General features: G+C 42.7%; 1 protein-coding gene across 1 annotated transcript in view; it reads right to left on the bottom strand.

Annotated features, from left to right (window-relative positions):
* COP1 (COP1 E3 ubiquitin ligase) overlaps positions 1 to 21,829 on the bottom strand; it is a 123,942-nt gene that overhangs the window by 34,870 nt on the left and 67,243 nt on the right. The window contains 2 exon segments of the mRNA XM_050307148.1: positions 1,800 to 1,917; positions 19,089 to 19,205. Of these exon segments, the coding sequence (XP_050163105.1) occupies positions 1,800 to 1,917; positions 19,089 to 19,205 (235 nt within the window).

Raw genomic sequence — 21,829 nt, 5'->3', positions numbered from 1 at the left:
GCCTCTCCCCCAAAAAATATCATGGATGTGCTGCTCTGTTAAATCTGTCTCTCTGTAAATCAGCACTGCAATCAATGTGTTATGCTAAATACCAGGCAGTTCTGAATACTCTTGAGGTCAAAACCTAGCTCTACAAGGCAAAGTAAATCAATGCAATCCATAAAACAGCTTTAGCTAGAAATCTAGAGAACCTGAATATACATCTAATTTTTTCTTAACAGAAATCAGCGCTTGATTTTTGAGAACCACTACTGCTGTCTCCTCTCCTCAGTTTGCGAAAGAAAGACAGGAAAAATAATCTGCTCTGACATTTCTCCCTGTTCACACAGGAAAAGGTAGGTGAACCTTTCAGTTAGTTCCCTCATCCTGTTGTTGCCTGTCCAAGTCTGACAGCTCTATCGATATGCTTCTCAGAACTTTGGGATAAGCTTTCTGAGAAGGTTGGCCTAAGCAGGACAGGGCCATTCTGTTCCTAAAACATCCCCTAAATGATGCTCCACTTGATTATGGCTGTAAAACTTTTCCAGCCTCCTCCTGCTCCTATTAAACACTTTCTCTTACGCAGATTTGGTTCAAAGCATTAAATTTAATTTTCTCTGTGTTCCAGATATAAATTTGCAGCCTTATAGAGTTATAACGTTAATGGAAATAAGAAGAGAGGAGCTGATTAAATATAAACAGTACCAGAAATCACTGGGGAATCTTTCATCACACAGCTCAGCTCAGAGTAAAGTAACTCCCTAGCTGTCTGAATATACCTTGAATTCTCTGTTTCATCTCCAGGCTTATCACGTAAACTGTGTGAAAATACAGGACAGAGTCAAGCTGGATAACCACTGGCACAAGGCAGCAGGGATACACTTCCTGGGACTAGATCCACCCTTGTGATCCATCTTTGCTGCCCTCGGGTGTTAAGATGAAAGATGCCCCCTGCAGACCCCCAGAGTCACCTGCACCTTCCTCACCGTGGTTCACCTCTGGTTCCTTAAGAGGCTTGTAGCCAAGTTATTCCAGCCTTTCACTGTGTGGGAATAAGTGTGTCTGTCAGATCATGTGATTGAAAACCCACCTAGAACCGAGGCAGCCACATCTGGCTTTGGGGCAGACACATGTGGCCACGGAAATGAACAGGAGCTGGAAAATATTGTTCCTTGGGGCCTCCACAGCAGACCTTATGGTCTACCCTGGCTGAAAAGCTACATGCCAGTAGGGCCACAAAACACAGCTTCTCCTTGTTTACTTTCTAACCTAAATATAATCCTAAAAAGGGCCTTCACAGAGCAGATAATAAATTACCAGGGAACAGATCAAACAGTCAGTCCTACTGGAGCTGCTTTCAGGCTGTGGCTAAACCTCCTCTTCAGACATAGCAGTACCATTTGATCGCTTCTGTCACTCATCAGCTGTGTTTTACTGCAGATTACTGTCCCCAGGGCTCTGCCAGCAGCCTTCTCTATAGCACAGCTCTGCTCAGGAGCATCCTCAGCCCACACAGCAAGAGGAGAGTCCACCTGCAGCTTCCCAAATTCGGGGCTTGCAGACAGGAGCCACATCTAGTTGCCTTCATATTCCTCTTAAGCATTTGAGCTCCACAAGACAGAGCAGAGCCAAGTGACACCAGGAACGAGTTTCTATTTTTGTCTTCGAGAAAAGCGACGCTCTGCTTGCCAAAAGCACAGCAGCCAGTGAGAGCACCCACCCACGCAGGTGAACTTGCTCAGTGGCCCCAAAGAGCGTCTCAAAGCAAGGGCTACCAAGTTTTTAGCCCCCTTCCCCCTCCCCCAACAGGCAGTACTTACGCAGAGACGATTTCTTCCCCGCTCACGAATTTGGCGTAGGACACGGCCTTGCGGTGCCCTTTGAACACCATGATGGGCTGCTTAGTGTTGCGAAGGTCGTAGTAGTGAACACAGTGATCTGGGGATGAGGAAGAAAAGGGGCAAAGTTTCCTCAGTTGGGAAGGATGCACGGGAGCTCTAATATTCACAATAAAATCCCACCTGCAGCTTCCACGTCTCGCTCCAAGCCTTGTCTGGGATAAACGGTCTGCACTGCAGCAAAGGAGTGTTTAAGAAGGCTTGAAACAGCCCCAAAATTCAGGCCAGAAGGGTCCACGCAGCCTTTCACAGAGTCAGTGAGGGGGAAAGGTGCATTCACATGTGTGTGCCTGTACATGTGGTCTCCTGCAAACCCCACGGGATACATGTTCAAGGCAGCAGCCAAAAGGACTCTCCCTTCTCCCGCCTGCCTTCCCGGCTCCCTGCCCAGCCACTCCAACTGCCATTGCTAATTCCCAGCACCCCCTTCTCCTTCCTCAAGCTGTCCCCTCTTGGAAAACTGTTGGAGAACTCAAGGCTAAAAACTCAGTCTGCTACTTTAATTGGATTGTGGGAAAAAAAGGGATTAAATTTGTCATGCTTGTTCTAGATGGATAACCTTCATAGTTTTGTTTTTTTTTACTTCTCTCCTTCGACTTTATTACCAATCAAGAAAGAATTTGCATTTCTGCTACTGAGGGAACAGACTAAATTCCAGTTCCTCTTAAGACTTAATTCACAGATATTCTACAGTGCCACAACCACATAATAGGGATCGCAGCAGAATTAGTGATACATTTTCTTGTCTGCACAATTAAATGTCAATTCCCAAGAAAACAGAAAAATAAGAAGAGAAAACCCCCTGAGACCCAGGCCTCAAACACCCTGCCAGTGCTCTTTCCAGCTCAACAAGGTTAATACGCTTCTCCCTTTGCACCTTTCAGCCTTTAATGTTGAACTTCATTTAATTATCCCTTGCTATTCTGGATGTGCAGGGAGGGAAGGCCCACACACAGGAGGAAGCCAAGTTGGACACCATCCTCACCAAGCAACTGCTGATACCAAGACATCAGCTGAAAACTGCTCTGACCCTCCTCCCACTGAAATAACACCCCACCAAGTGGCAGTTTATCACAAAGATTACATAGAAATGAATTTAAATGCCAGTAGCCACGGTTGGTTTTGTATTTGCACAGCATTTCAAAGCTGGGTGTTTGTACAGCTGAGAGACCTGCTGTCTCAAAATCCCATGTGGTTTGAGAGATAACTGGATTAACATCGATCAGGGTGCAGCAACCACCATCAGACCAGCGAGGGGGGCTTCTCCCCCCAGTAAGGGGCTAATTGGTGGCTATGGCAGGGTGGGGGAAAGGTGTCAGAAACACCTTCAGTAAAACAAGCTGAGCAGGCAAGTTGCCTTCCCCTCTCACTGCTTCTAGCACCTTACTTCCTTGCATATGACAGGCTCAGACACTTCTCTGGGAAGAATTTCTGGCTCTGTCCCTCCACAAGGTGTAAAAGCAGATGCTCCAAGCAGCTGCACCAAGTCAAGTTTTCTACACCACTTATGCTGCCAAATTACCCCTCTGTGTGGAAATCCAGTACTCCGTACCCAAAACATTCTTTTAAACAGCTCCTGTGTCTTTCACCTCTGAAATATTTAACCTCTGAAAAAATCCCAGTGTGCTCCTACCATTTGGGTACTTTAATTAGCTTTAGAGCAAGATGATGCCACAATAGGCTTATTGTATAAGGGGTTAATTTTCAAAGGGACTTGGAATTAAGCTGTAACACTCCTCTAACAAGATTTGGGCATCTTGGTCCCTTCTATTTCTCTGAAAGTTCAAGCCAAAAAAACTCCACACTTTCTCATCATTCCAGCAGGCCTGTGGGAGCTGTGAAACAGTTAACTGGCAATTGTTATTTTAATGAGCACAATGATTCTAGCAGGGCTTTCTATTAAGAGCCAGTTAGTGGATAAGCCTTTCAAGTCTATTTTTGCTTACAGTTTCAATGTCCTCTCCAGCTGGCCCATCATTAGGGCCCCTTTTTAAGCACCAGATTTTACCCTTCAGAAGGTGGCAGGGAAAGGGGTACCTGCCTGTGAGCAGCGCAGAGAGGAGCGAGCAGCAGCAGGGAAGACAAGTCCATTTGCAGTGCAGAGCCACAAAGTTGCATTTCATCTTCTAAATATCCCAATAAACAGCTCGAAGCCCGCCGGCATCTGGCCCCAGCCCCGCGTGAGCCTCTCGGCATCGGCAGGGCAATCAATCACTGTCTGCTCTCATCACCACAAGTCCGAGGGAATGGGCAAGGCCAGTGGGTTCTAAAATTAGCCACTTAATTATTAATTGATTATTTCAGCAGACGAAGCGTTGGTGCCCAATTGAGTTTGGTGGGTTTTTTTTAATTCAATTGAAGCAGCTATTTTTAAGTAGATATATGAAGACCGATGCTCGCTGCATTCATTAAAATCAGAACAGGTGGTCATGTTTTACAATCAAGAGAGATACTCTCTCTTGTAGGCCATATGGACTTTGCAAAAACATGATAAAAATGCCATCTGCTGAGGAAGCAGAGAGCCCAAAAGTGAAGTTAAATGAGAAAAATACAACTCCCAGATACCACAGCAGCAGCTTTGCCTGGTGGGCTGGACGAGCCGAAATTGCCAGGGATAGGCAGCATCCCTGGCACACCAGGATGTCTGAGGTGAGGCAGCAGGGTACTCTAAAAAGCTGAGAATTAACTATTCTCAGCTGAAAGTAAGGAAAATGGAGTGGGCAATGAGGGGAATCAAACACTTTCTGAGCTCCACAAGAATCTGTAAGCTCATCCAGCATCCCACCACTGGCTCCTACCCCTGGCACCCCTGACAGACCATGGAGTGTACTCCTCTGCTAAGCAGCAACACGGGGTATTTGCTTCTTGTTTGTGCCTCAAAATCAGCATTAAAATTGTACTCTACAGTTTTCACCCTGACCAGAAAACTCACTTAGAACAATTTCATCTTGGAATTGACAGTTGCACAGTGAAAAGCCTCATGCCCAACCCTCGGGCAGCAACAGATCCCTTTTGTTCTGCGTTCAGGCTTAATTTAAATATTTATGAAATAATAGGAAAAAACATGTATATTACACCACAACAAATTAAACACTCCAGAGCAATTCTCATCTAGCTCAACGTCACTGCTGAAGCTGAACACGACAGACTTCTACTGCTGCATCTTCTGAATTCAAATGTTTGCTGGCAGGTCATATTTTCTTTTTTTATATATATATATTTTTAAGTGATCCCAGAAGGCAAAAAGGGCAGCTAAGCTCTGCCACTGCTGCTGAGAGGTCCCTGACCACAAGCCTGAGTTTTTAAATAGTGCTTTTCCAGAACGCTCAGTTTACTTCCCTTAAGACGCTGCTGCCTTCACCTTTGAGCCATCCAGTGACAACTCATCAAGAATTCAGACTTCTCCAAACTTCTGAGAGCTCTCGCCACCTCTTCAGCAAATATAACCCGTGTCAGCAAAGGATGGCATCCCTCACTGCTCAGCAGCTCATAAATTCACAAGACTCCAGCCGGCAGGAACAGGGTAAAAGAGAGGGATGGGTTTGTGACGAACAAGGTGAAGGGATCAGCACCTCCTCAGTCTCAGTTCTTGGATTCGGCTTGGTTGCAGGGGTGGGGATGCAGCAAATGAACTGGTGATGTGATTATATAGTCACAGGAAATCAGGTTTAAGAACTTGTTAAAGAAAAAAAAAAAAGAGCTGGGAATTGCTAATGGAGCCAGCGGCACCTCGGGTCATCTCAGAATTGTTTAGAAAAACAGAACTGATCTTGGGTTTTTGGTTGCTTAAACAAAATCAAATCCAGGAGAGTCTGTTTTTATCAGAAGTGATTTTTCGTACACTAAGATTTGTTAATAAAATTCACAAAACAGCTGTTACAAGCAGGCTTTGGGTTCAACACCCCCTGCTGTAAAGCTCTTACTGGGTACTGATGAGCAGCAGCCCCACAAAGAGCAGCATCACACACAGCAGCAGTTTTACCTTTCCCTGAGTACCAGCACACAGAAAGCAGAGAGCAGAACAATCCAGCTCTCCAGGTACCCAGCAAATTCCAGGTAACATTCATCTTCCAGGTCATGTGCTTCCCTCACCTTCACCATGAGCATGAACCAGCATACGCTAATTCACAAGACCCCTCAAGGCTTTTCTTGACCAAGAACCACTTACTCGAAGGGACACGAAGCCAAGGACAGCAAAACAACAATTTACCTGCAATGCAACAGTTTTATATTCAAAGGATGTAACAACTAGAAAGCCCCAAGAGCTGCATACAAAGGTTCTGTGGCTCTCCTCTGGAAAACTAAATTGCTGGAGAATCAATGCCCATTTTTCTTATTTCAATCACTTAAAAATGCACATTTCTCAACTGCTCAATATTTAGATTATTGATCCATTAAGAAAAAATAAGTAATTTACATTACTATGGTTTTCCAGTGCTTATAAGACTTGAAAATATAACTGGTGCTCATTGTTACACAGCGGATGAATATTGCAGACAAGATGCCTGTATTCAAAACCCAAAGCTGTTGGGGTAGGCAGACAGATGTTAATTAAGTGGTCTGGTGGAAGTATTCTGTGATCAAAGCACATTTTGGACTTCTTTAAAAAAAGTAAAATAGATCTTCAATATCCAACTTAAAGGTCAGAATAATTTCATACATTAATGCTCTGGCTGCAGCCTGCGGTTCTGCACACTCACGCTACAGATGTTTTACTAAAACAGAAGCCCAGGCTGGATTGTAGTCTTTAATGTTTCTCTTGTGCTTCTCTGACCATGATGATCTGATTTGTTGCATCTAGTAATTCACGAGTAATTCTCAGCTTATGGTTCCCTCATCTTCATCTATTTGTTTTCCTCTCTATGAACTCCAACCTTGGATCAAAGCTGCCTTGTTTTTGTCCATGAAAATGTACATCAAAAGTAAGAGTAGGAGATGTTTATAGTTTGAGGGGTGTATTTAAAAGACTTGTTTAACAAGACAAACCGAGTCAGAGTAAATTTGGTGCAAGATACCTCTGTTCACCACCAATTAGATTATCCTGGAGAAACCAAAAGAGCAACAAAACAAAAGGGTATAAAACAAGCCCACAAAATGCCTTTCACCTGAATGAAAGCATGATTTTGTAGCATTTCATTTTTTAATTTCATTGGTTAAAAAAGTTATTTCAGAGATCCTGAAGGAAGCCTGCATCACTCAATAAACACTGAAGGGGTTAGCTGAAATCCAATTATTTATATTTAAACACCTACCTGTAAAAATTGATCTTTCACTCATTTCTCCTCTGTATACCAAGTGTAAGGAAGATCACTCAACACACTGAGTGGACAGAATGAAGCTTTCAGAGCTACCTAGAACTGTATCCAGGCAACTTGCTTAGCAGGAAAATATAATCACATCCTTATGCCTTCAAGTGTCCAGAGTCCAGTGGGGTTCAAATCAAAGCTTGTTCTGAGTGTCTCTGGGTGAAAGGGAAGAGTACCCGTTGTTATTCTCCTAAGTGGTAGGCCATGCAAGAAGGGACAAGCCATCTTCAGTATTTGTTGAACACAGATAAACAAGCAGTAGAACAAAAGAACTTTAACATCAAGATGGGTTAACCAAAAGTCTCTTTTTCAGCCAGGCTCAGTGTGATTTCTTGCTACAAAAAAACCCAAATCCTCTGAGGTAAAGTCTTCGGCTGGACTAAAAATGGAAACAGAATCAGGAGGCTCACGTGAAACCTCAGTTTTCACCAGGAAAAAACTTTTCTCTTAGTGACGAGAAAGAGGAAGGAGATAAAAGGGAAAAACATCCTGACTTAAAAATAAACTCAAATGACTGTTCTGCAATAGAGTACACTGAAGGTGACTTGGCATATTGGATGCTTTGGTCCTTAGAGAAACTTGAACAAGGGCCACGTAAACAAGTGCTGCTTTCTCAAGCACCTGAGAAAAGACAGACAGCTGCTATCGGAACCCAGACCTTGAAAATTAAATGCTTGAAAACATTTCCTTTAATTTGAGAGGAGACCTATAAAAGCCATCTCCCAAGCTGCAGTTACTCAGACACTAACTAAAAGGCTATTAGTAAGAAAGCGGAACCTCTCCAGTGGATCTTCCACGTAGCTGTGCACCAGGAAACGGAGCCTCCCTGCCAAGGCAGTGATATCAAAGGCTGGTAAAAAGATAACTCAGGGTTTAATTATGGGGAAGCTCAAACTGAAACTTAATCCTACACAGAACACAATTTCTGTTAGAAATCCATTTTTGCTCCAGGGCCCTGAAAGTCATGGAATACTGTTGGATGGGACCTCTGGAATCCAGCCAGTCCAACTGCCCACTCAAGGAAGGACTGGATTCAACTGTTGGATTCAACTTCCAAGTTAAATAATTGCATTCAAGAATCCTACTCAGTCAAGCTCTGAGCACTCCCAAAGACAATTCTACAAACTCTTCCCTCAGCTGTCTTGAAAAGTGCTTTTATGTCAAAGGATTAGGGAGAACTTGCTTTTAATCTGAATTTGCTTAAGCTCTTTGCTATTGACATAAGGAAAGAAAGGCATTAGCCCACCTCTCAGCATTACAGCATTAATGTTTAGGCTGTGTTTTGCTGCACAAGTTTCTGGCTTCTCAGACCTTTCAGGTTTTGTCTATCTACACCCACACGGTGGGGGTGGCACGAAGCGCTGCCACACAACCTTAGCTCTGCTTCAATTCACCGAGAACTGCTGAACTGCAACTGCTGCCAAGCCTGTAATACCAAACAGCACTGACAGATCTTCATGTGACTGAGGTGGCTTTGTTCAAAAAGTTTAGGGTGGAGATTTAATCCTCCCTACAGCAGAGAGGCAGTTTGAACATCCAAATGGCAGGTCTTGCTCTGGAGAGAAGACTGGGGACACTGGACAGCTGAACACTCCATCTTTGGGAATAATCCAACCCAACAAGGCAAGTGAACCTTCATGCAGGGACCACAAAAAAAAAAGACTATTTTTAATCTTGTGTCTCTTCCAGGGCAGAAGAAAGTGTGGGGAGGAAAAGAAAGGGTCTTTATTACAGCAACAGAAATGCTGGGTGGCATTTGGGCATTTGACAAAGAATGGTGAGGAAGCCTTCCAGCCAACAAAACACCATAAAGAGATTTATCTCACTTGACAGAGTAATACTGGGATGGGATATGATCAGTGCAGGCTTTGGCCTATCACAAGCCATTTCTGGGAAAGAAGACAGTGTGATATTTTCAACTACATAAAGGAAATAGATGCTCTGGGAAAAGAAAAGAGATGACAACGCGTTAGGGACAGGAAAAAGTGGACTTGAATTCAAGGGAACAAAGCCCTGAACTAAAAATTAGCACAAGAATTTTCTGAAGAAATTAGATAATATCAACAACAGTGAGTTGACATCAGTGCCCTCTGCACAAACCATTTCCCTTACTGTAAAGGAAAGAGATTAAAAATGGGTTTGATACAGCCTGAAGCAAAGAACCTTAGCAGACAAAACTATCTGGAGCATCTTGCTGAAGAATGCAGTGTGCTGTTTGCCTCTTGCAGCATGACAAATCACATGAGGAGGAGACAGCAGAAATAAATCCATTTCACCCCAAAGTCTCCCTGTAGAATACTGCAGGCACAGGTAAAGCTAACTGGTATTTTTTATTTTTCCTGTCTATACTTTCCTTTTCAAGAAAGCTCCAATAAAACAAGAAAAATTTATCCCAACAGCCATTACCACAGGCACGTTAAAATGTTTGTTGGATATGGCTTTGTATTCACAATTTTTTGTTCCAGCAGAAACTGCAGGTACTTTGTTTCTGTAACTAAGACAAAATTACTCATTTGATGCATTTGCTTTTTCCCCTTTTTACCTGGAGTTTCCTTTGCAGCGAAGGAACAGTTTTTCTCTGAATAACCATTTTCTGCTGCCCTGGGGAAATCTCAGCAATCTCTTTTAGAGCAACACTCTGGTCTGCAGCAGCAAAGTGGAAAAATGCCCTTATTTTGTATTTCACGTGTGTGCCCAAGATGATTTGGGAAGCTGTACTTCATTTATATTTGCTATCAGAGCTCTGTCTAGACAAGTGGTCTCGCACACAGTGGTACCAGATTCCTGGGGAGCTCCTGCACACCCCGTCTTGAGAGGGGACAGACATTCAACAGCCACCCAAAAAGGGACTGAACTTCAGAAAAGCATCCAAGAGATGTTTTCCCTGCAGGTCAAAGCCTCCCCCGTGTGCTCTGAAGACTATACAAGATTAAGCAAGGTCTGTATGATTCATTTTGCTGGTGGCAAAATCTTAAAAGAAAAAAAACCCAAAACCACCTTTAAAGTGAGGAAGCCACAGTGCCCGTGATGTTAGCGAGGAGATGAAAGCAAGTTTCTAAAGCAGAGGAAGGCACCTGGGTATTTGGGGATGACAACTTAATCTCATCTTCCTACACTGCAATACAGATGATGGGCTACAGCCTCCAAAAAAATCACATTTAGGGAATCCAACACAAATCCAGCCCAGGTTTTCATTCACACAAACAGGGAGCACAACTTTGAGAAGAAGGAAAATGCCCAACAGTGTTCTGTTTAGCAGACTGGATGATAAAAGGAGCACTGTGAGAAAGGTCCACTCCATGAAAACTGAATGAAAGAGCTAAGATTAGATTGAATATGTCTGGTAGCCTCAGCTTAATCTCTGGCAAAACCAACAGCACAATAAGCACCTTCTACTTTTCCTTCTACCAAGGAAAGGCTCAGGGATGTGACAGCAGAGGGTTTCAGGTCAGCACTTGAAATATTTTGACAGAGCTCTGCAGGAAAGACTACACCCTGCTTCAGCCACTGATTTTCATCTCTTACACCAACTGCACCATTTTTTTAATATATATATATATCTATCTCAACACTAGCATTCCACTAAAGATCTATATCTCCCTCTGCTGAACAGATAAAGGGAACAGCAGCCTTGATGGGAACTGCCAACTGGGTTTTTAACCTTTGTATTCCACGGATTCCCTATGGCTCAAAGTTACAGATGACATTTGCAGGGTTATGGATAATGGTCTTTACACACTGGGGATATTTTTTCACTGACTTGTCTAAAGCTTTTGACACAGCAGCCCATAAAACCTCCACCCTAAATAACTTGTTCACATTAAGGAGAGAAGGAGGAGACATAAAACATTAGAGATCTTAATCAGTTGAGAAAAGGGCTCGGGTGGGAGGGGGGAGCAAAACAGATTTCTCCAGAACTCCTTTGAAACTTTGACCTTTATGGTTTTAAAGAGCTACAGTGATTTCTCACAGGAATAAGGGATAGATGGGTTTTGTGCAATTCAAGGAGTGCCATATATCAGACTGCTAGAGAAAAAGTATTCAGTACACACAAGGAAGATTTAGTAATGCTACAAAACTAATGAAGACAACAGCAGTAACAACCTGCAGCCTTTGGAAGAACTCATTCTTTATGTCTGAAAGAGAAAAAATAATTATGTACTGTTCAGACTCCAATCCAGTGTCTCATTGACTCTGTAACATGTCTGACTCTACATGCTCCAGTGCCTGGAGGTTGATGTCCAAACTTTTATGACACCTAGAACTTGTGAAGAACAGTCATTTTATGGTAAAAGGTGCTTCAGTCCATGCTGTTTAAATGGACTACACCTTGAAAGAGGTGAAACTTCCCATGAGCCTTATTTGTACACTGAGTGCTGGGTACATCTATGAAAGCCAAAAAAAAACAACCATGGCATTTGCTGAACAGATTTCTCTCCATTTAAGACATATATTGCACATAATATTTGTTCTTATTGCAAAGCTTTGTCAGCCCTGGTTCTTGAATGATTCTAAGTTGCACATGTCATGGAACTGTGATGGAAGCAGAGGGCAGCTCCACTCCCTCGAGCCACACACTCCAACAGGTCAAGATCACAGAGATAAGGGCTTCAGACATTAAGAACAGTGGGTATGAACAGGAACATCCTCCCTCAGATTGTAGAAGTGCATTTATGAAGCAACAGCTTTAAGGTTTGTGGTATCAGCAGACATCATACAATGAGAACCAAACAGGCTTTCAGAGCAGTCCAAGTGGCTCTAGGGAAAGTGCAGGCTGCTGTCATATGCAGAACACATGCAGCTGAGGATCTGAGTTTGCCAAATTATCAGTCAGACCCAATTTTAGTCCCAAACTACATTTTGCTTGACTAGCCTGAGGAGATATCAGCCTTCTTAACTAGGTTCTTGAGATGATGATCTAATTCGTTACCTAAACTGCCCTCGCAGCAGACTCCTCTGGAAGACAGGAAGGATCTTAAATGTAGTGTCACTACCACTAATATTTGAGCTTCAGATAAGAACTCTTAAACCAAAATCCAAAAGCATGGTGGATTATGCAGACAGGGAAACAAGCACAGAAAAGCATGTGATGATACACAGGCATCCCATGTGGAAAAGAAGCAATGTACCCTCTAACTAGGCAATGAAATGAGTCATGTGAAGAGCTTTGTACACACATCTACAGTCTCACTTTTTGCCATCTTTCTTGAGATTCAAATGGCTAAGAGGAACCTCACCCAAGCATTCAAAACTCTGCTCTTAAAAACTCACGCAGTGTTCAGATGCTCAGACACCTTTGGGGTGAGAGCCCACACTTCGCTCTCAGGTTACAGATTTTCCTGTGCAACGTGACAATTTTTGCCAGCTTGTGTGTTATAAAAGTCTAAAAATGTGCACAGCACCCAAATAAAAGGCTGGAACAGTTAATCTACACATCAGTCTGAACAGGAGATAACACAGGAAGAGGATGACATTCCAGTGAGCAATTCCTTTAAATGAGCTACCAGAAAAGCTGCAGCTTTGGAAACTGCCGAGGTTGGAAAAGATTAAACTCTTAAGGGATACAGCAACAGCTAGTAGTAAGTGCAATTTGGCATTCTGAGGAAAAGATGAATGTTGGAGTTGCCTATCTGTTCCTGAATTTCAAGGCTCATTTAAATTTAAATTTGAATTTTGTAACATTGACTAAATGACTTCTGTGCCAGTTGTAAGACAAAATGTTCAGGAAAAGAATATTTAAGCAAACAATTAGCACACTCATTTCTGCTAATGACAGATTTATCCTTTTCTCCAGAGAATTAAATGGAGCTTTTCAAGTTCATTTTATTCATTCACTTGTTACTGAAGTGTGATGACCTCTGGGATAAAGTCAGGAAACTCCCAGTAGGTCTCTATATTGCTCCTCACTATTCATTGCAAATGCTTTATCCAAGACAAGTCAGATACTACTTTTTCTGTGCAAGTAAAAAAGTTGTATCAGCTTTTAAACTCTTGAGGCTTATGTGAAAATTGCACATGCAACATGTCCTGCACACTGATGAGAGGTTTCACATCCCTTTGTGATCTCCTACGACGCAGCTGCAGGAAGACACTGTGCAGTGTCCTGGCAGGTCTGGCAGCATCTCTGATGTGCAGATGATACAGAAAAATCACCTTAACTGCAAAGATCCCACGTTTAAATAACATGGCATAGCTGCAGTTCTCCTCCTTGTCAGTCCTGATCTACCTACCAGAGCCAGAAGGATTGTCTTCACCAGGACAGCAAGGCTTGGTTAGATATTTCACTTTCATTTACATCCCAGCACCCATGAAGAGGGATAACAATAAAGTCAAACCTTCAAGGATGTGCTCTCACTTATGAAATCCCACTAAGCTCAGTGCTTCTGCTGCAATAAGTACTGTTGGTACAGAAATACGATCACAGCCACACTGGCTGAAAGCACAGATTCCTCCAAACAACCCTTGAAGTGCTGTCAATGCTTTCAAAGGCTACGACAAACAACACCTTTGCAGTGAATTCTGGAATGAGTTTGAATTGAAGGTGACAAGTCTGCACTTCCAAAACAGAGACCTTTTCCCCTCCTTCCCCTGCCAACAGCCTCAGAGATCATGGACTAGAGGAAGATTATTGAGTCTGCACAAAAGGGAAAGACACCCTAAAGCCCTGTACAAGTAATGGCCAAGTCCTGGAGTGCTGCATGTCACTTCTCTTTCATAAAAGCTGAATTTTGAGGAGTGCTGTGAAGTTGTTCCACAGGTTTGAAAGAAATGCCTAACCTTTGTCTATGCCTTTGAACACTGCACTCAATTCCTATGCTGAAGGTAATCTTGTAGCTCAAGCCCAAAGAAGCTGCTTAACTCCACCCTAAACACACAAATAGGTTCTTTCTGAGTCACTGCAGACTTCCAATACAGCAGAGTACTTACCCACGAGAATCTATTAAGGTAAGACCTTGCTTTCAGCTGGAAAACATTAATTCTCTCCCAAGGAGGCACACTGCCTTCTTGGTCATTAATATCCCATCATTCTCCTGAGCTGAGTGACGAGCCAGGCAAGTCACCCAGATCTGAGGCAGCGAGAAAGGCTTAACTCTACAGGGAGATGTTTGGAAAAGAGAAATCACTGCTCCGGTTACTGCAGTAGAAAAATCAATATTTCACCGGACAGGATGGTCTCCAAAGTGGTCCCTCTTGGACACCAGGTTATATTAGCAAAATGGAATGATGCTGATAAAGCCACATGCAACCCTGAACTGTAAGTGCATCAGGGCCACACAGAGACCTTAAGGGGTGGGTAAATAGTTGCAAATGAAAACAAAGCTGTTGACAAAGCAACAGGAGTCCTTCATCATGCTGATAGTGACCCACAGTCAGAAACTAATTAGTTTCACGGCCATTCAATGATGAAATAAAGGTGGCAGGATTCAAAGCCAGAATACAACATCGTTCTGTAACCCTGCAATGGTGCACAGGAAGCATCTTCAAATAGCATGGAAAACGTGCTGGGGAAGGGCAAAACCATCTCTGAAGGCAAATCATGAAGTGAGGAAGGGAATAAGGAGGACAGAGCAGGCAAGAAATAGAAGAAAGCCCAGCATCTAAGAGAAGGTCTCATGTTCACTGAGGATTTGCCCTTTCTTAGTTAATTCTGGCCTCAATTCAGGCTGCCAAAAGCCTGTCTGGGGCTTGCACCGGTGCTCTGTGGTCAGGGCAAGAGTTAATCCAGAAAAAACACAATTCAGTTTTAACCACACAACTGCCACTGTGAAGGAAGAGATGGAAAAGCAAAATCTGGGATGTTTAGGAGGGAGCATGGCATCCTCAGCGCAGGTAGTCTCAAACTCTGTGGTTGTAAGTAGTAAAAGCAACATCGATCAGCACTGCCTCACGTTTTCCCTGCCCTGGCCACTTTAAACCCACGTTGTCAAAAGTTTGTAACAACACAGCAAAGCTCTTTAGAGACCCATCAAAGCTAAAATTAACCCAGCAAAACCTTAAGTTCTGACCATGTTGCAGCTTTTCTGCTGTTCTCCCCTGTCCACCTGGACTTCTCTGCTGTTTCCACTTGTTTTGTGAAGCTTTTGGAGAGTCTCTGTCCTGCATTTCTGCAGCCCTGAGAAACCCCTCTCATCCCCCAACCCAACCTGCTACACTTGTGGTTCCTACAGGGGAAAAAAACAAACAACCAGCATGTGAGAAGATGATGCCTCTCAAGCCACTGAAACTTCAGATTCCTGAGTTCTTACACGATCTCTGCATAATATATGGGAAATAAAAGGTCAGTGGTAGCTGCTGACAGCATTACAGCATGCTGGGAATAAAGCAGTGCTACTATCAGTAGCTACACTGAGCTCACTGGAGTTCACAGACAGTCTGATCTCAGCCAGACTGCCCAGCTTGGACATCCCAGTTGCAAAGTGCTTGATGCATTTTCAGCTTCTCTTAGTTTTCTTTTTAAAGCAGGGGAAACGGTACTGCTGGAAAATATATGGGTTGAGGACATCAGGGCTATTGCCGAGGCAGAACAATAACAGCTTCACTCATGATTTATATAGCTAATTTCAGGATAAAGCCCTATCTATTTTTAAAAAGAGGAAAAGACCACAAAATTACCTGATTTTGTATTCGGCAGTGATTACAGTTTATACTGGCCAATGTTTCAACCCAGTAAGCATGCAAATAGAATATTTTATTAAAGTAACAGACAAAAGGGGTCTTTTCTTCTTTATGTGCCCTCTCCACTGCAACAGATTTTATCAGGATCCAGACATGCCAGCTTCTCTCTCACCTGAAGTGCCTGTCTGATTTTAAAAGAATTATTTCCCAACCCAAATACCCATTTCTCTCCTCTACAGGCTCTGTTTCCAGTTTATTGCTCATTTGTTCTGTTTTAGGCTACCAAAACGATTTTTTTTTTTTGGTCATCTAAAAGCTTTCAGAGTGAAGAGTCCAGAAAAGAAACACATATCATCCACATTAGATGCTAATCCTGGGATTTGCTTCTACAGTGGCAACTAAAGTATGGTTTTTCTACGGCACCTGCAGCCAGCCCAGTGCTCTCTAGGGAGAGAGAGTGTTCCTCATGGAGATGTACAGTCTAACAACACTTTTGACCGTGGCTACACCTAAATCAGAGCACCACAGCAACTCCTGGGACAGAAACTCCCATTTTGCTCACTGTGCCACAGGGTTCACAGCCTGATTTTGCTTCAAAATCCATCCCCAGTCCTTCAGTTCCCTCCTTTCACTTGGCAATGGAAAACCCATTCTGAATAGATGGATGCAAGTGGGCAAGATGCATCTGTCAAGGGTAGAGGAAAATCTTTCCTTAAGGAAGGTGTGAAAGAACAGGACCTTATGAAAAGATGCTCCAGGCTTTATGGATAGCTAAGAAAGACCCTCAAGAGAAAATAAAAGCAGGAAATGAAAAGTGAAAAGAAAACTCATAATTTCAAAACATTACCAGTGAAAAAACCTTAGATTTACAGTCAATATTACATTGCTTAAGCAAGTTTTGCTGGCTTTGAGCTATCCTGCATGCAGAAAAAGGGGAGGATCTGAAACGTGTATGTAATTTAATAATAGTATAGTAAATCAATTTACTTCTTCCTTTTATATCTCAAATATTAAGCACCAATACTTCCCCCAACCATTTCATCAACTGCTTATCTCATCAAGCCTTAAACTATAAATATATACACACAAATACAGACATATATATAGCATTAAGCTCCATCAAATCAACAAATAAAGTGAGAGCATATACAGGGAACAGCACTTCTGTTTAAATACTGTACAAGACTGAGCAGGGCATGCAATGCTAGGAAGTCTTGGCTATTTTATCCTTGAATAAATCACTGAATAAGTAATTGAAACAATTTTGAAAACCTGAAAATCCTGTTAGGATGTGAGCAAGCCAAGGCAGAGCTGGGTCAGCTTTCTGAAATTGCCCACTGCACTGGTCACTGAATTAGAGTTCAGCATTTTGCCCTGCTCATCTTTACTCCTACTGGGGGCAGTCAGGAATGGCCAAGTCAGTGTGCCCAGTCTGCTGCCCCCCCCCTATTTTTTATTTTTTAAATACTACTCAAGGAAACAGCTTTGACTCTTCCTTTATTAACTTTATAGCCCACGTGACAACTCACTCTGTAACAGCCATGTTCCTTTTTCCACAGACTAAACGAAATTAAGCAAAACTAGCTGAAAACTGATGGAGAGAAAAACCTTTGTCTCCATCATAACACATTATACATGACTGTTTTACTGTGTGAAGTATGAAAGTAGACACTAACTCATTTCTTTGCTCTGATTATTTTTTAGGAGTTCAGAAATAATCTTTCAAGTCTCTGGTATTGCTTTAAATTTAATATGCCATTTTTTTCCCCATGTATATATGGCTGAAAGATCAATTAGAATTCCTTGGTGGGAAGTCATTCCCATCAGTTCAATTACTCCATGTAATTGTTTCAGTAATTGTAGTTAAATATCCATTTTAATTTTTATTTAGAGACTCAATTACCAAGCATTAAGCAGATGTAAACACTTCTTTGCTGGTACAGATACCATTTTACCCCTTGGCATCCTCTAAATCATAAAAACATGCATGTAGTCCTTTAAAACCTCCACATAACTTTTAGGGTTTGCTAAACCTGAGTGTGGGGATAGAAACATTCCTCCCTGCTCCCACCCCCCATGTCCTGCAGCTCCAAAAGCCTTCATGGATTTATCTGTGCCTTATTCCCCCACTGCCTTTCAGGTGCAAGGAATCCTAGTTACTGATTTATCAGGAAGAATTCTGTTTCATGATGCTTTACATGTCTATGTTAATCAGTGGCTGATGCATTTGGAGCCAGTTTTTCCCTAGAGCCATTCCCAAATAGCCCCCCTCATTCAAATGCTTCTAGTAGGTATTGTCATTCAATTCTATTTTTGTATGTAATTCACTAAACTTCAGAGATATGTCTGTCAAGCAAGTCAATATTTTACATTCCAACGTGAATACATTTTTCGCAGTGTATCAAAATGCAAATTTTTTTTTTTCCCTCCTAAGAGTTACAGCTGAAGTAGAACCAGCCTGGAAACGGGAACACCTGAATGAAACGGCAAAGCAGCAGCTGCAAGAACGATCAGCGGATCTCCTGAAGTCCAGAGAGAGCAAATGTTGTCAGAACATCCAGTTACAAGTGCATTAAAACTCCCCGAGGGGCGAGGAAATGCAGAGTTGGTTAAACATTTATAGGCACCTCAGTCTCAGTTACTGCATGCACGGCACGGTACCGTTTCCTCCCAGAGCGACACCTGCTCTGCTCTCAAATCTTTGTGTTATCACCAAGAACCATTTAATCTAAGTGAATAAAAGGCTCATCGTGCCTTCCCCGCTGACTACTTCAAAAAAAACCCCAAACCATTCACAGTCATCTTTACCCAACCCAGGAAAACACTAGCCCACCCAGGGGGTTTGGAGTCAGAGCTGTGGGAACACGCCCAGCCGCTGTTTTGCAGCACACTTCAGGTGAAACCAGTTTAAAATTCCCAGTACAGCTCTGGAGTATTTATAGAGCAACGCTATAAATCAGAAAAAACAACTATCACCACGTTAACACGTTAACTTTGAGACTCTCACAGCCGAGCTCTGCCTGGTTGCCTTAGTGATCCCAATAAGAACACTAAGGACTTGTTTTCCTGGCTTTTATCTCCGATAGAGGCACCCAAATTAAAAAGTCAAGCTGGGGGTTGAAGTTGACAGTTGGGTATTGTGGGACTTGAGAAGTCTTATTTGGAGGCATTTTAATTGCAAAGACACCTCAGTTTTGGGCAAAGCAGCCAACCTCACATTTTTAGGGGGAATAAGGAATAAAAGAAGGAAGAAACAGTATCCCTTTGGCTCCAAATCCCTTTTACCTACCTGCACAGCCAAAAGCTAGGTGATACCTTGAAGAGGGGCTGAATTTCACACAACACACGTTAGCCTTGGCCTCGATGCTTGCTACTGAGTTGTCCAAATTGGTAGACCACAGTTTCACTAGAGAAAGGGGAAAAAGAGACATGAGTAAATAAAAAAACCCAACAAAACCATCAACCTCATCTGAGAGGCCTAAAATCTAGTTATTTCATGAATAGGATTATGGAAAGCCTCAGTTGCCAAGATATTAGTGATGGATAAAGGGTCAGTTGGCTCTGGTGGTTGGTGAGTTTGAACACATTCTCAAGTCCACACTGTAAATACCCTGCCTACCTCCACACACGCAGGAGATGCCACAAGTCCCCATCCCACACGGCTGAGACCATCAGAGCAGGTGACCAACCACGTTACAATCTCAGCATTTAAGGTTCCTGCAGTACAGATTCATATAACCCAGAATAGGAAGCACATTCTTTTTTTGTTCCTGATCCCTGCGCTGGGAATGCCAGAACTCCACGCTCTGTGGCAGAATTGCCTTGCACAGAATAAATATACCTAATTGTATGCACAGTGAGTGAGAACAACTTGTTTTATTCTCAAGAAACTGGCACAGACAGGAAAGAAATCAGTATGCTGGCTTCCTATGATGCAAAACTCCCTTGGTACAAGAACTTTACTGTTCTACAAGGCTACCACACGAACACTGATTAAACTACAGAACGAGCTCTTCCCCTCAAGCACTCCAGTGCTTCACAGAATGACCAGCAGAAAACACCAGAGCTTTTCAAAATACAGCCTTCCCCACCCACCAGAAACACTTCAAGTACTGTTTAACCTTAAGATGAAGAGTGCCAGGTGCTCCTCAAATAGTCAATATTATTAAAAGTTAAAGAAAAAACACAGTGCCTTCAGTCCACATGGAGGGGCAGCAGACTGGCATCAAGCCTGTTGATGCCTACAAGGCAGAAAATAAGACTTAAATGTTCTCCCTTTCCCTTGATGAGTGGGTTGAGCAGCACTTGGGTATCATGATCAGCATGCTGAGGCCCAAAGCAGAGCAAGCTGGAACCAGTGGATGAACCAGCAGGAATTACACGAAGGGTTAATTCCCTCAAGAGCTCCCCATGAGCTGCCTGGGCTTCTTCAGATCCGGGGAGAGGAAAGGAGGCGGGGAGAGGAAAGGAGGCGGGTTGGTTCTAGTGCACCTACTTTTTAATAGTATGGCAAGAATGAAAAACAAGAAGATTGGGCCATTTCTGACCATACCAAGGAACTGCTTCAGGGATGGAGGAAAGACAGCACTGCTCAGGGCACACCAAGGAATCATTTCAAATACAGAATTGTGTGGGTATCTGGCAGTTGCCTGGAAGCTTTAGAAAGCAGCACACACATACATCAGAAATACAAACAGTGATGCACACTCTATTTACACAGAAGCATTATGTAAAATTCAATGAAAACAGCACCCAGCCCGTGGCTGGTTTTCAGAAATAAATCCATTCTCATTGATCAGAGCTGTAATATTCATACTAAACACCTGGCTACATTTCTAAATGAAACAACAGTCTGGCAAGCATGGCTAAAGAAGATCTCTTCTCCCAGGTAAGATTGCATGATAAACCTTCTCCACCATGTTCTACGCTTGGGGGCAGAGAGGGGGACAGGGGCAGGGAAGAATTTGGCAAAACAATAAAATATTAACATTTTGCTTAAATGAACAGACACCAGGAGATGTGTAGTCTAAGTTCCAGTGGCAATAAAGGACACCAGGTTTATGGGTGAGATGGTATAGGAAGCAAATAAAACACGATTACAAGAGGACAGTGTTAGCAGACAACACCACTTCTACTTGAGGAACGTGGTGGGGGGTGGTACATGATATCACAAATTCAGAGTGATGTTCTGCCCAACTCTAGTACTAAAACAACACTTGAAGCCTTCCAACCAGGTATCAATATTTAAAGCTGCATCCAAAGTGGCCAAGTCTTTCCTTGACACTACCTCTAATAAACAAATGGCCATCTGGTCCCAGTTTTGCAGCAAACGATAATTGAGGGCTCAATTTCAACCTGGCTCCTTTCCCCCCCCCATTCAAGTTTGCAGGTCATGAGCTGAGCCATTTAGCCTGGTGAAGAGACAACCCGTGTGTTCAAAGTCATCACAATATTCGTTACAACTGACAGACACAGATTAGAGCCTGCAATTGCTGTGATCTAACTGCTGTGAGATACTCCGGGCTCCAATTATATCTTAGTCAGTACCATAAAAAGGATAGATGGGACATATAACAACACATAATGAAACACGTCAAGTTTTACCTAGAACTGCCCATTATTTTTTAAAAAGCTGACAGGTTAATAAAGCATAATTCATAAGGGCAGAGTTTATTTGCTATAGCTTTCAGCAATTTTGCTGAGGTTGAGGCAGTAATTATACAACACACAGATGCCTTGATAATATCTAGAATTGTGTTGATGAGACAAGCGACCATCTGAGAATGACTGTTTCTGAAACACATGTTCTCAAAGCATATTTTTCCTCATTTTGCAACTGCTCAGAGAGACATCTCTGTGTGGCCAAATGCCTACCTCTCACCAAAGTAGTAAGAAGATGCCTCCAGAATAAGCTTTTCAGTTTAAAATGTTTAGGTATTTTCAAGATGTGTTTTTTTTAGTTGGAGCTCTACACCAAACATCATAAGTTCCTAAATTAATTTTCCATGCATCGTTTCTGTGTCTAAACAC

This window comes from Myiozetetes cayanensis, unplaced genomic scaffold (assembly GCF_022539395.1).
Source record: "Myiozetetes cayanensis isolate MyiCay16 unplaced genomic scaffold, myiCay2020 scf12, whole genome shotgun sequence".
NCBI classification, from domain to species: Eukaryota; Metazoa; Chordata; class Aves; order Passeriformes; family Tyrannidae; genus Myiozetetes; species Myiozetetes cayanensis.
Note: the sequence above shows the minus strand (reverse complement) of the source record. Positions and strands in the feature narration are given on the sequence as shown.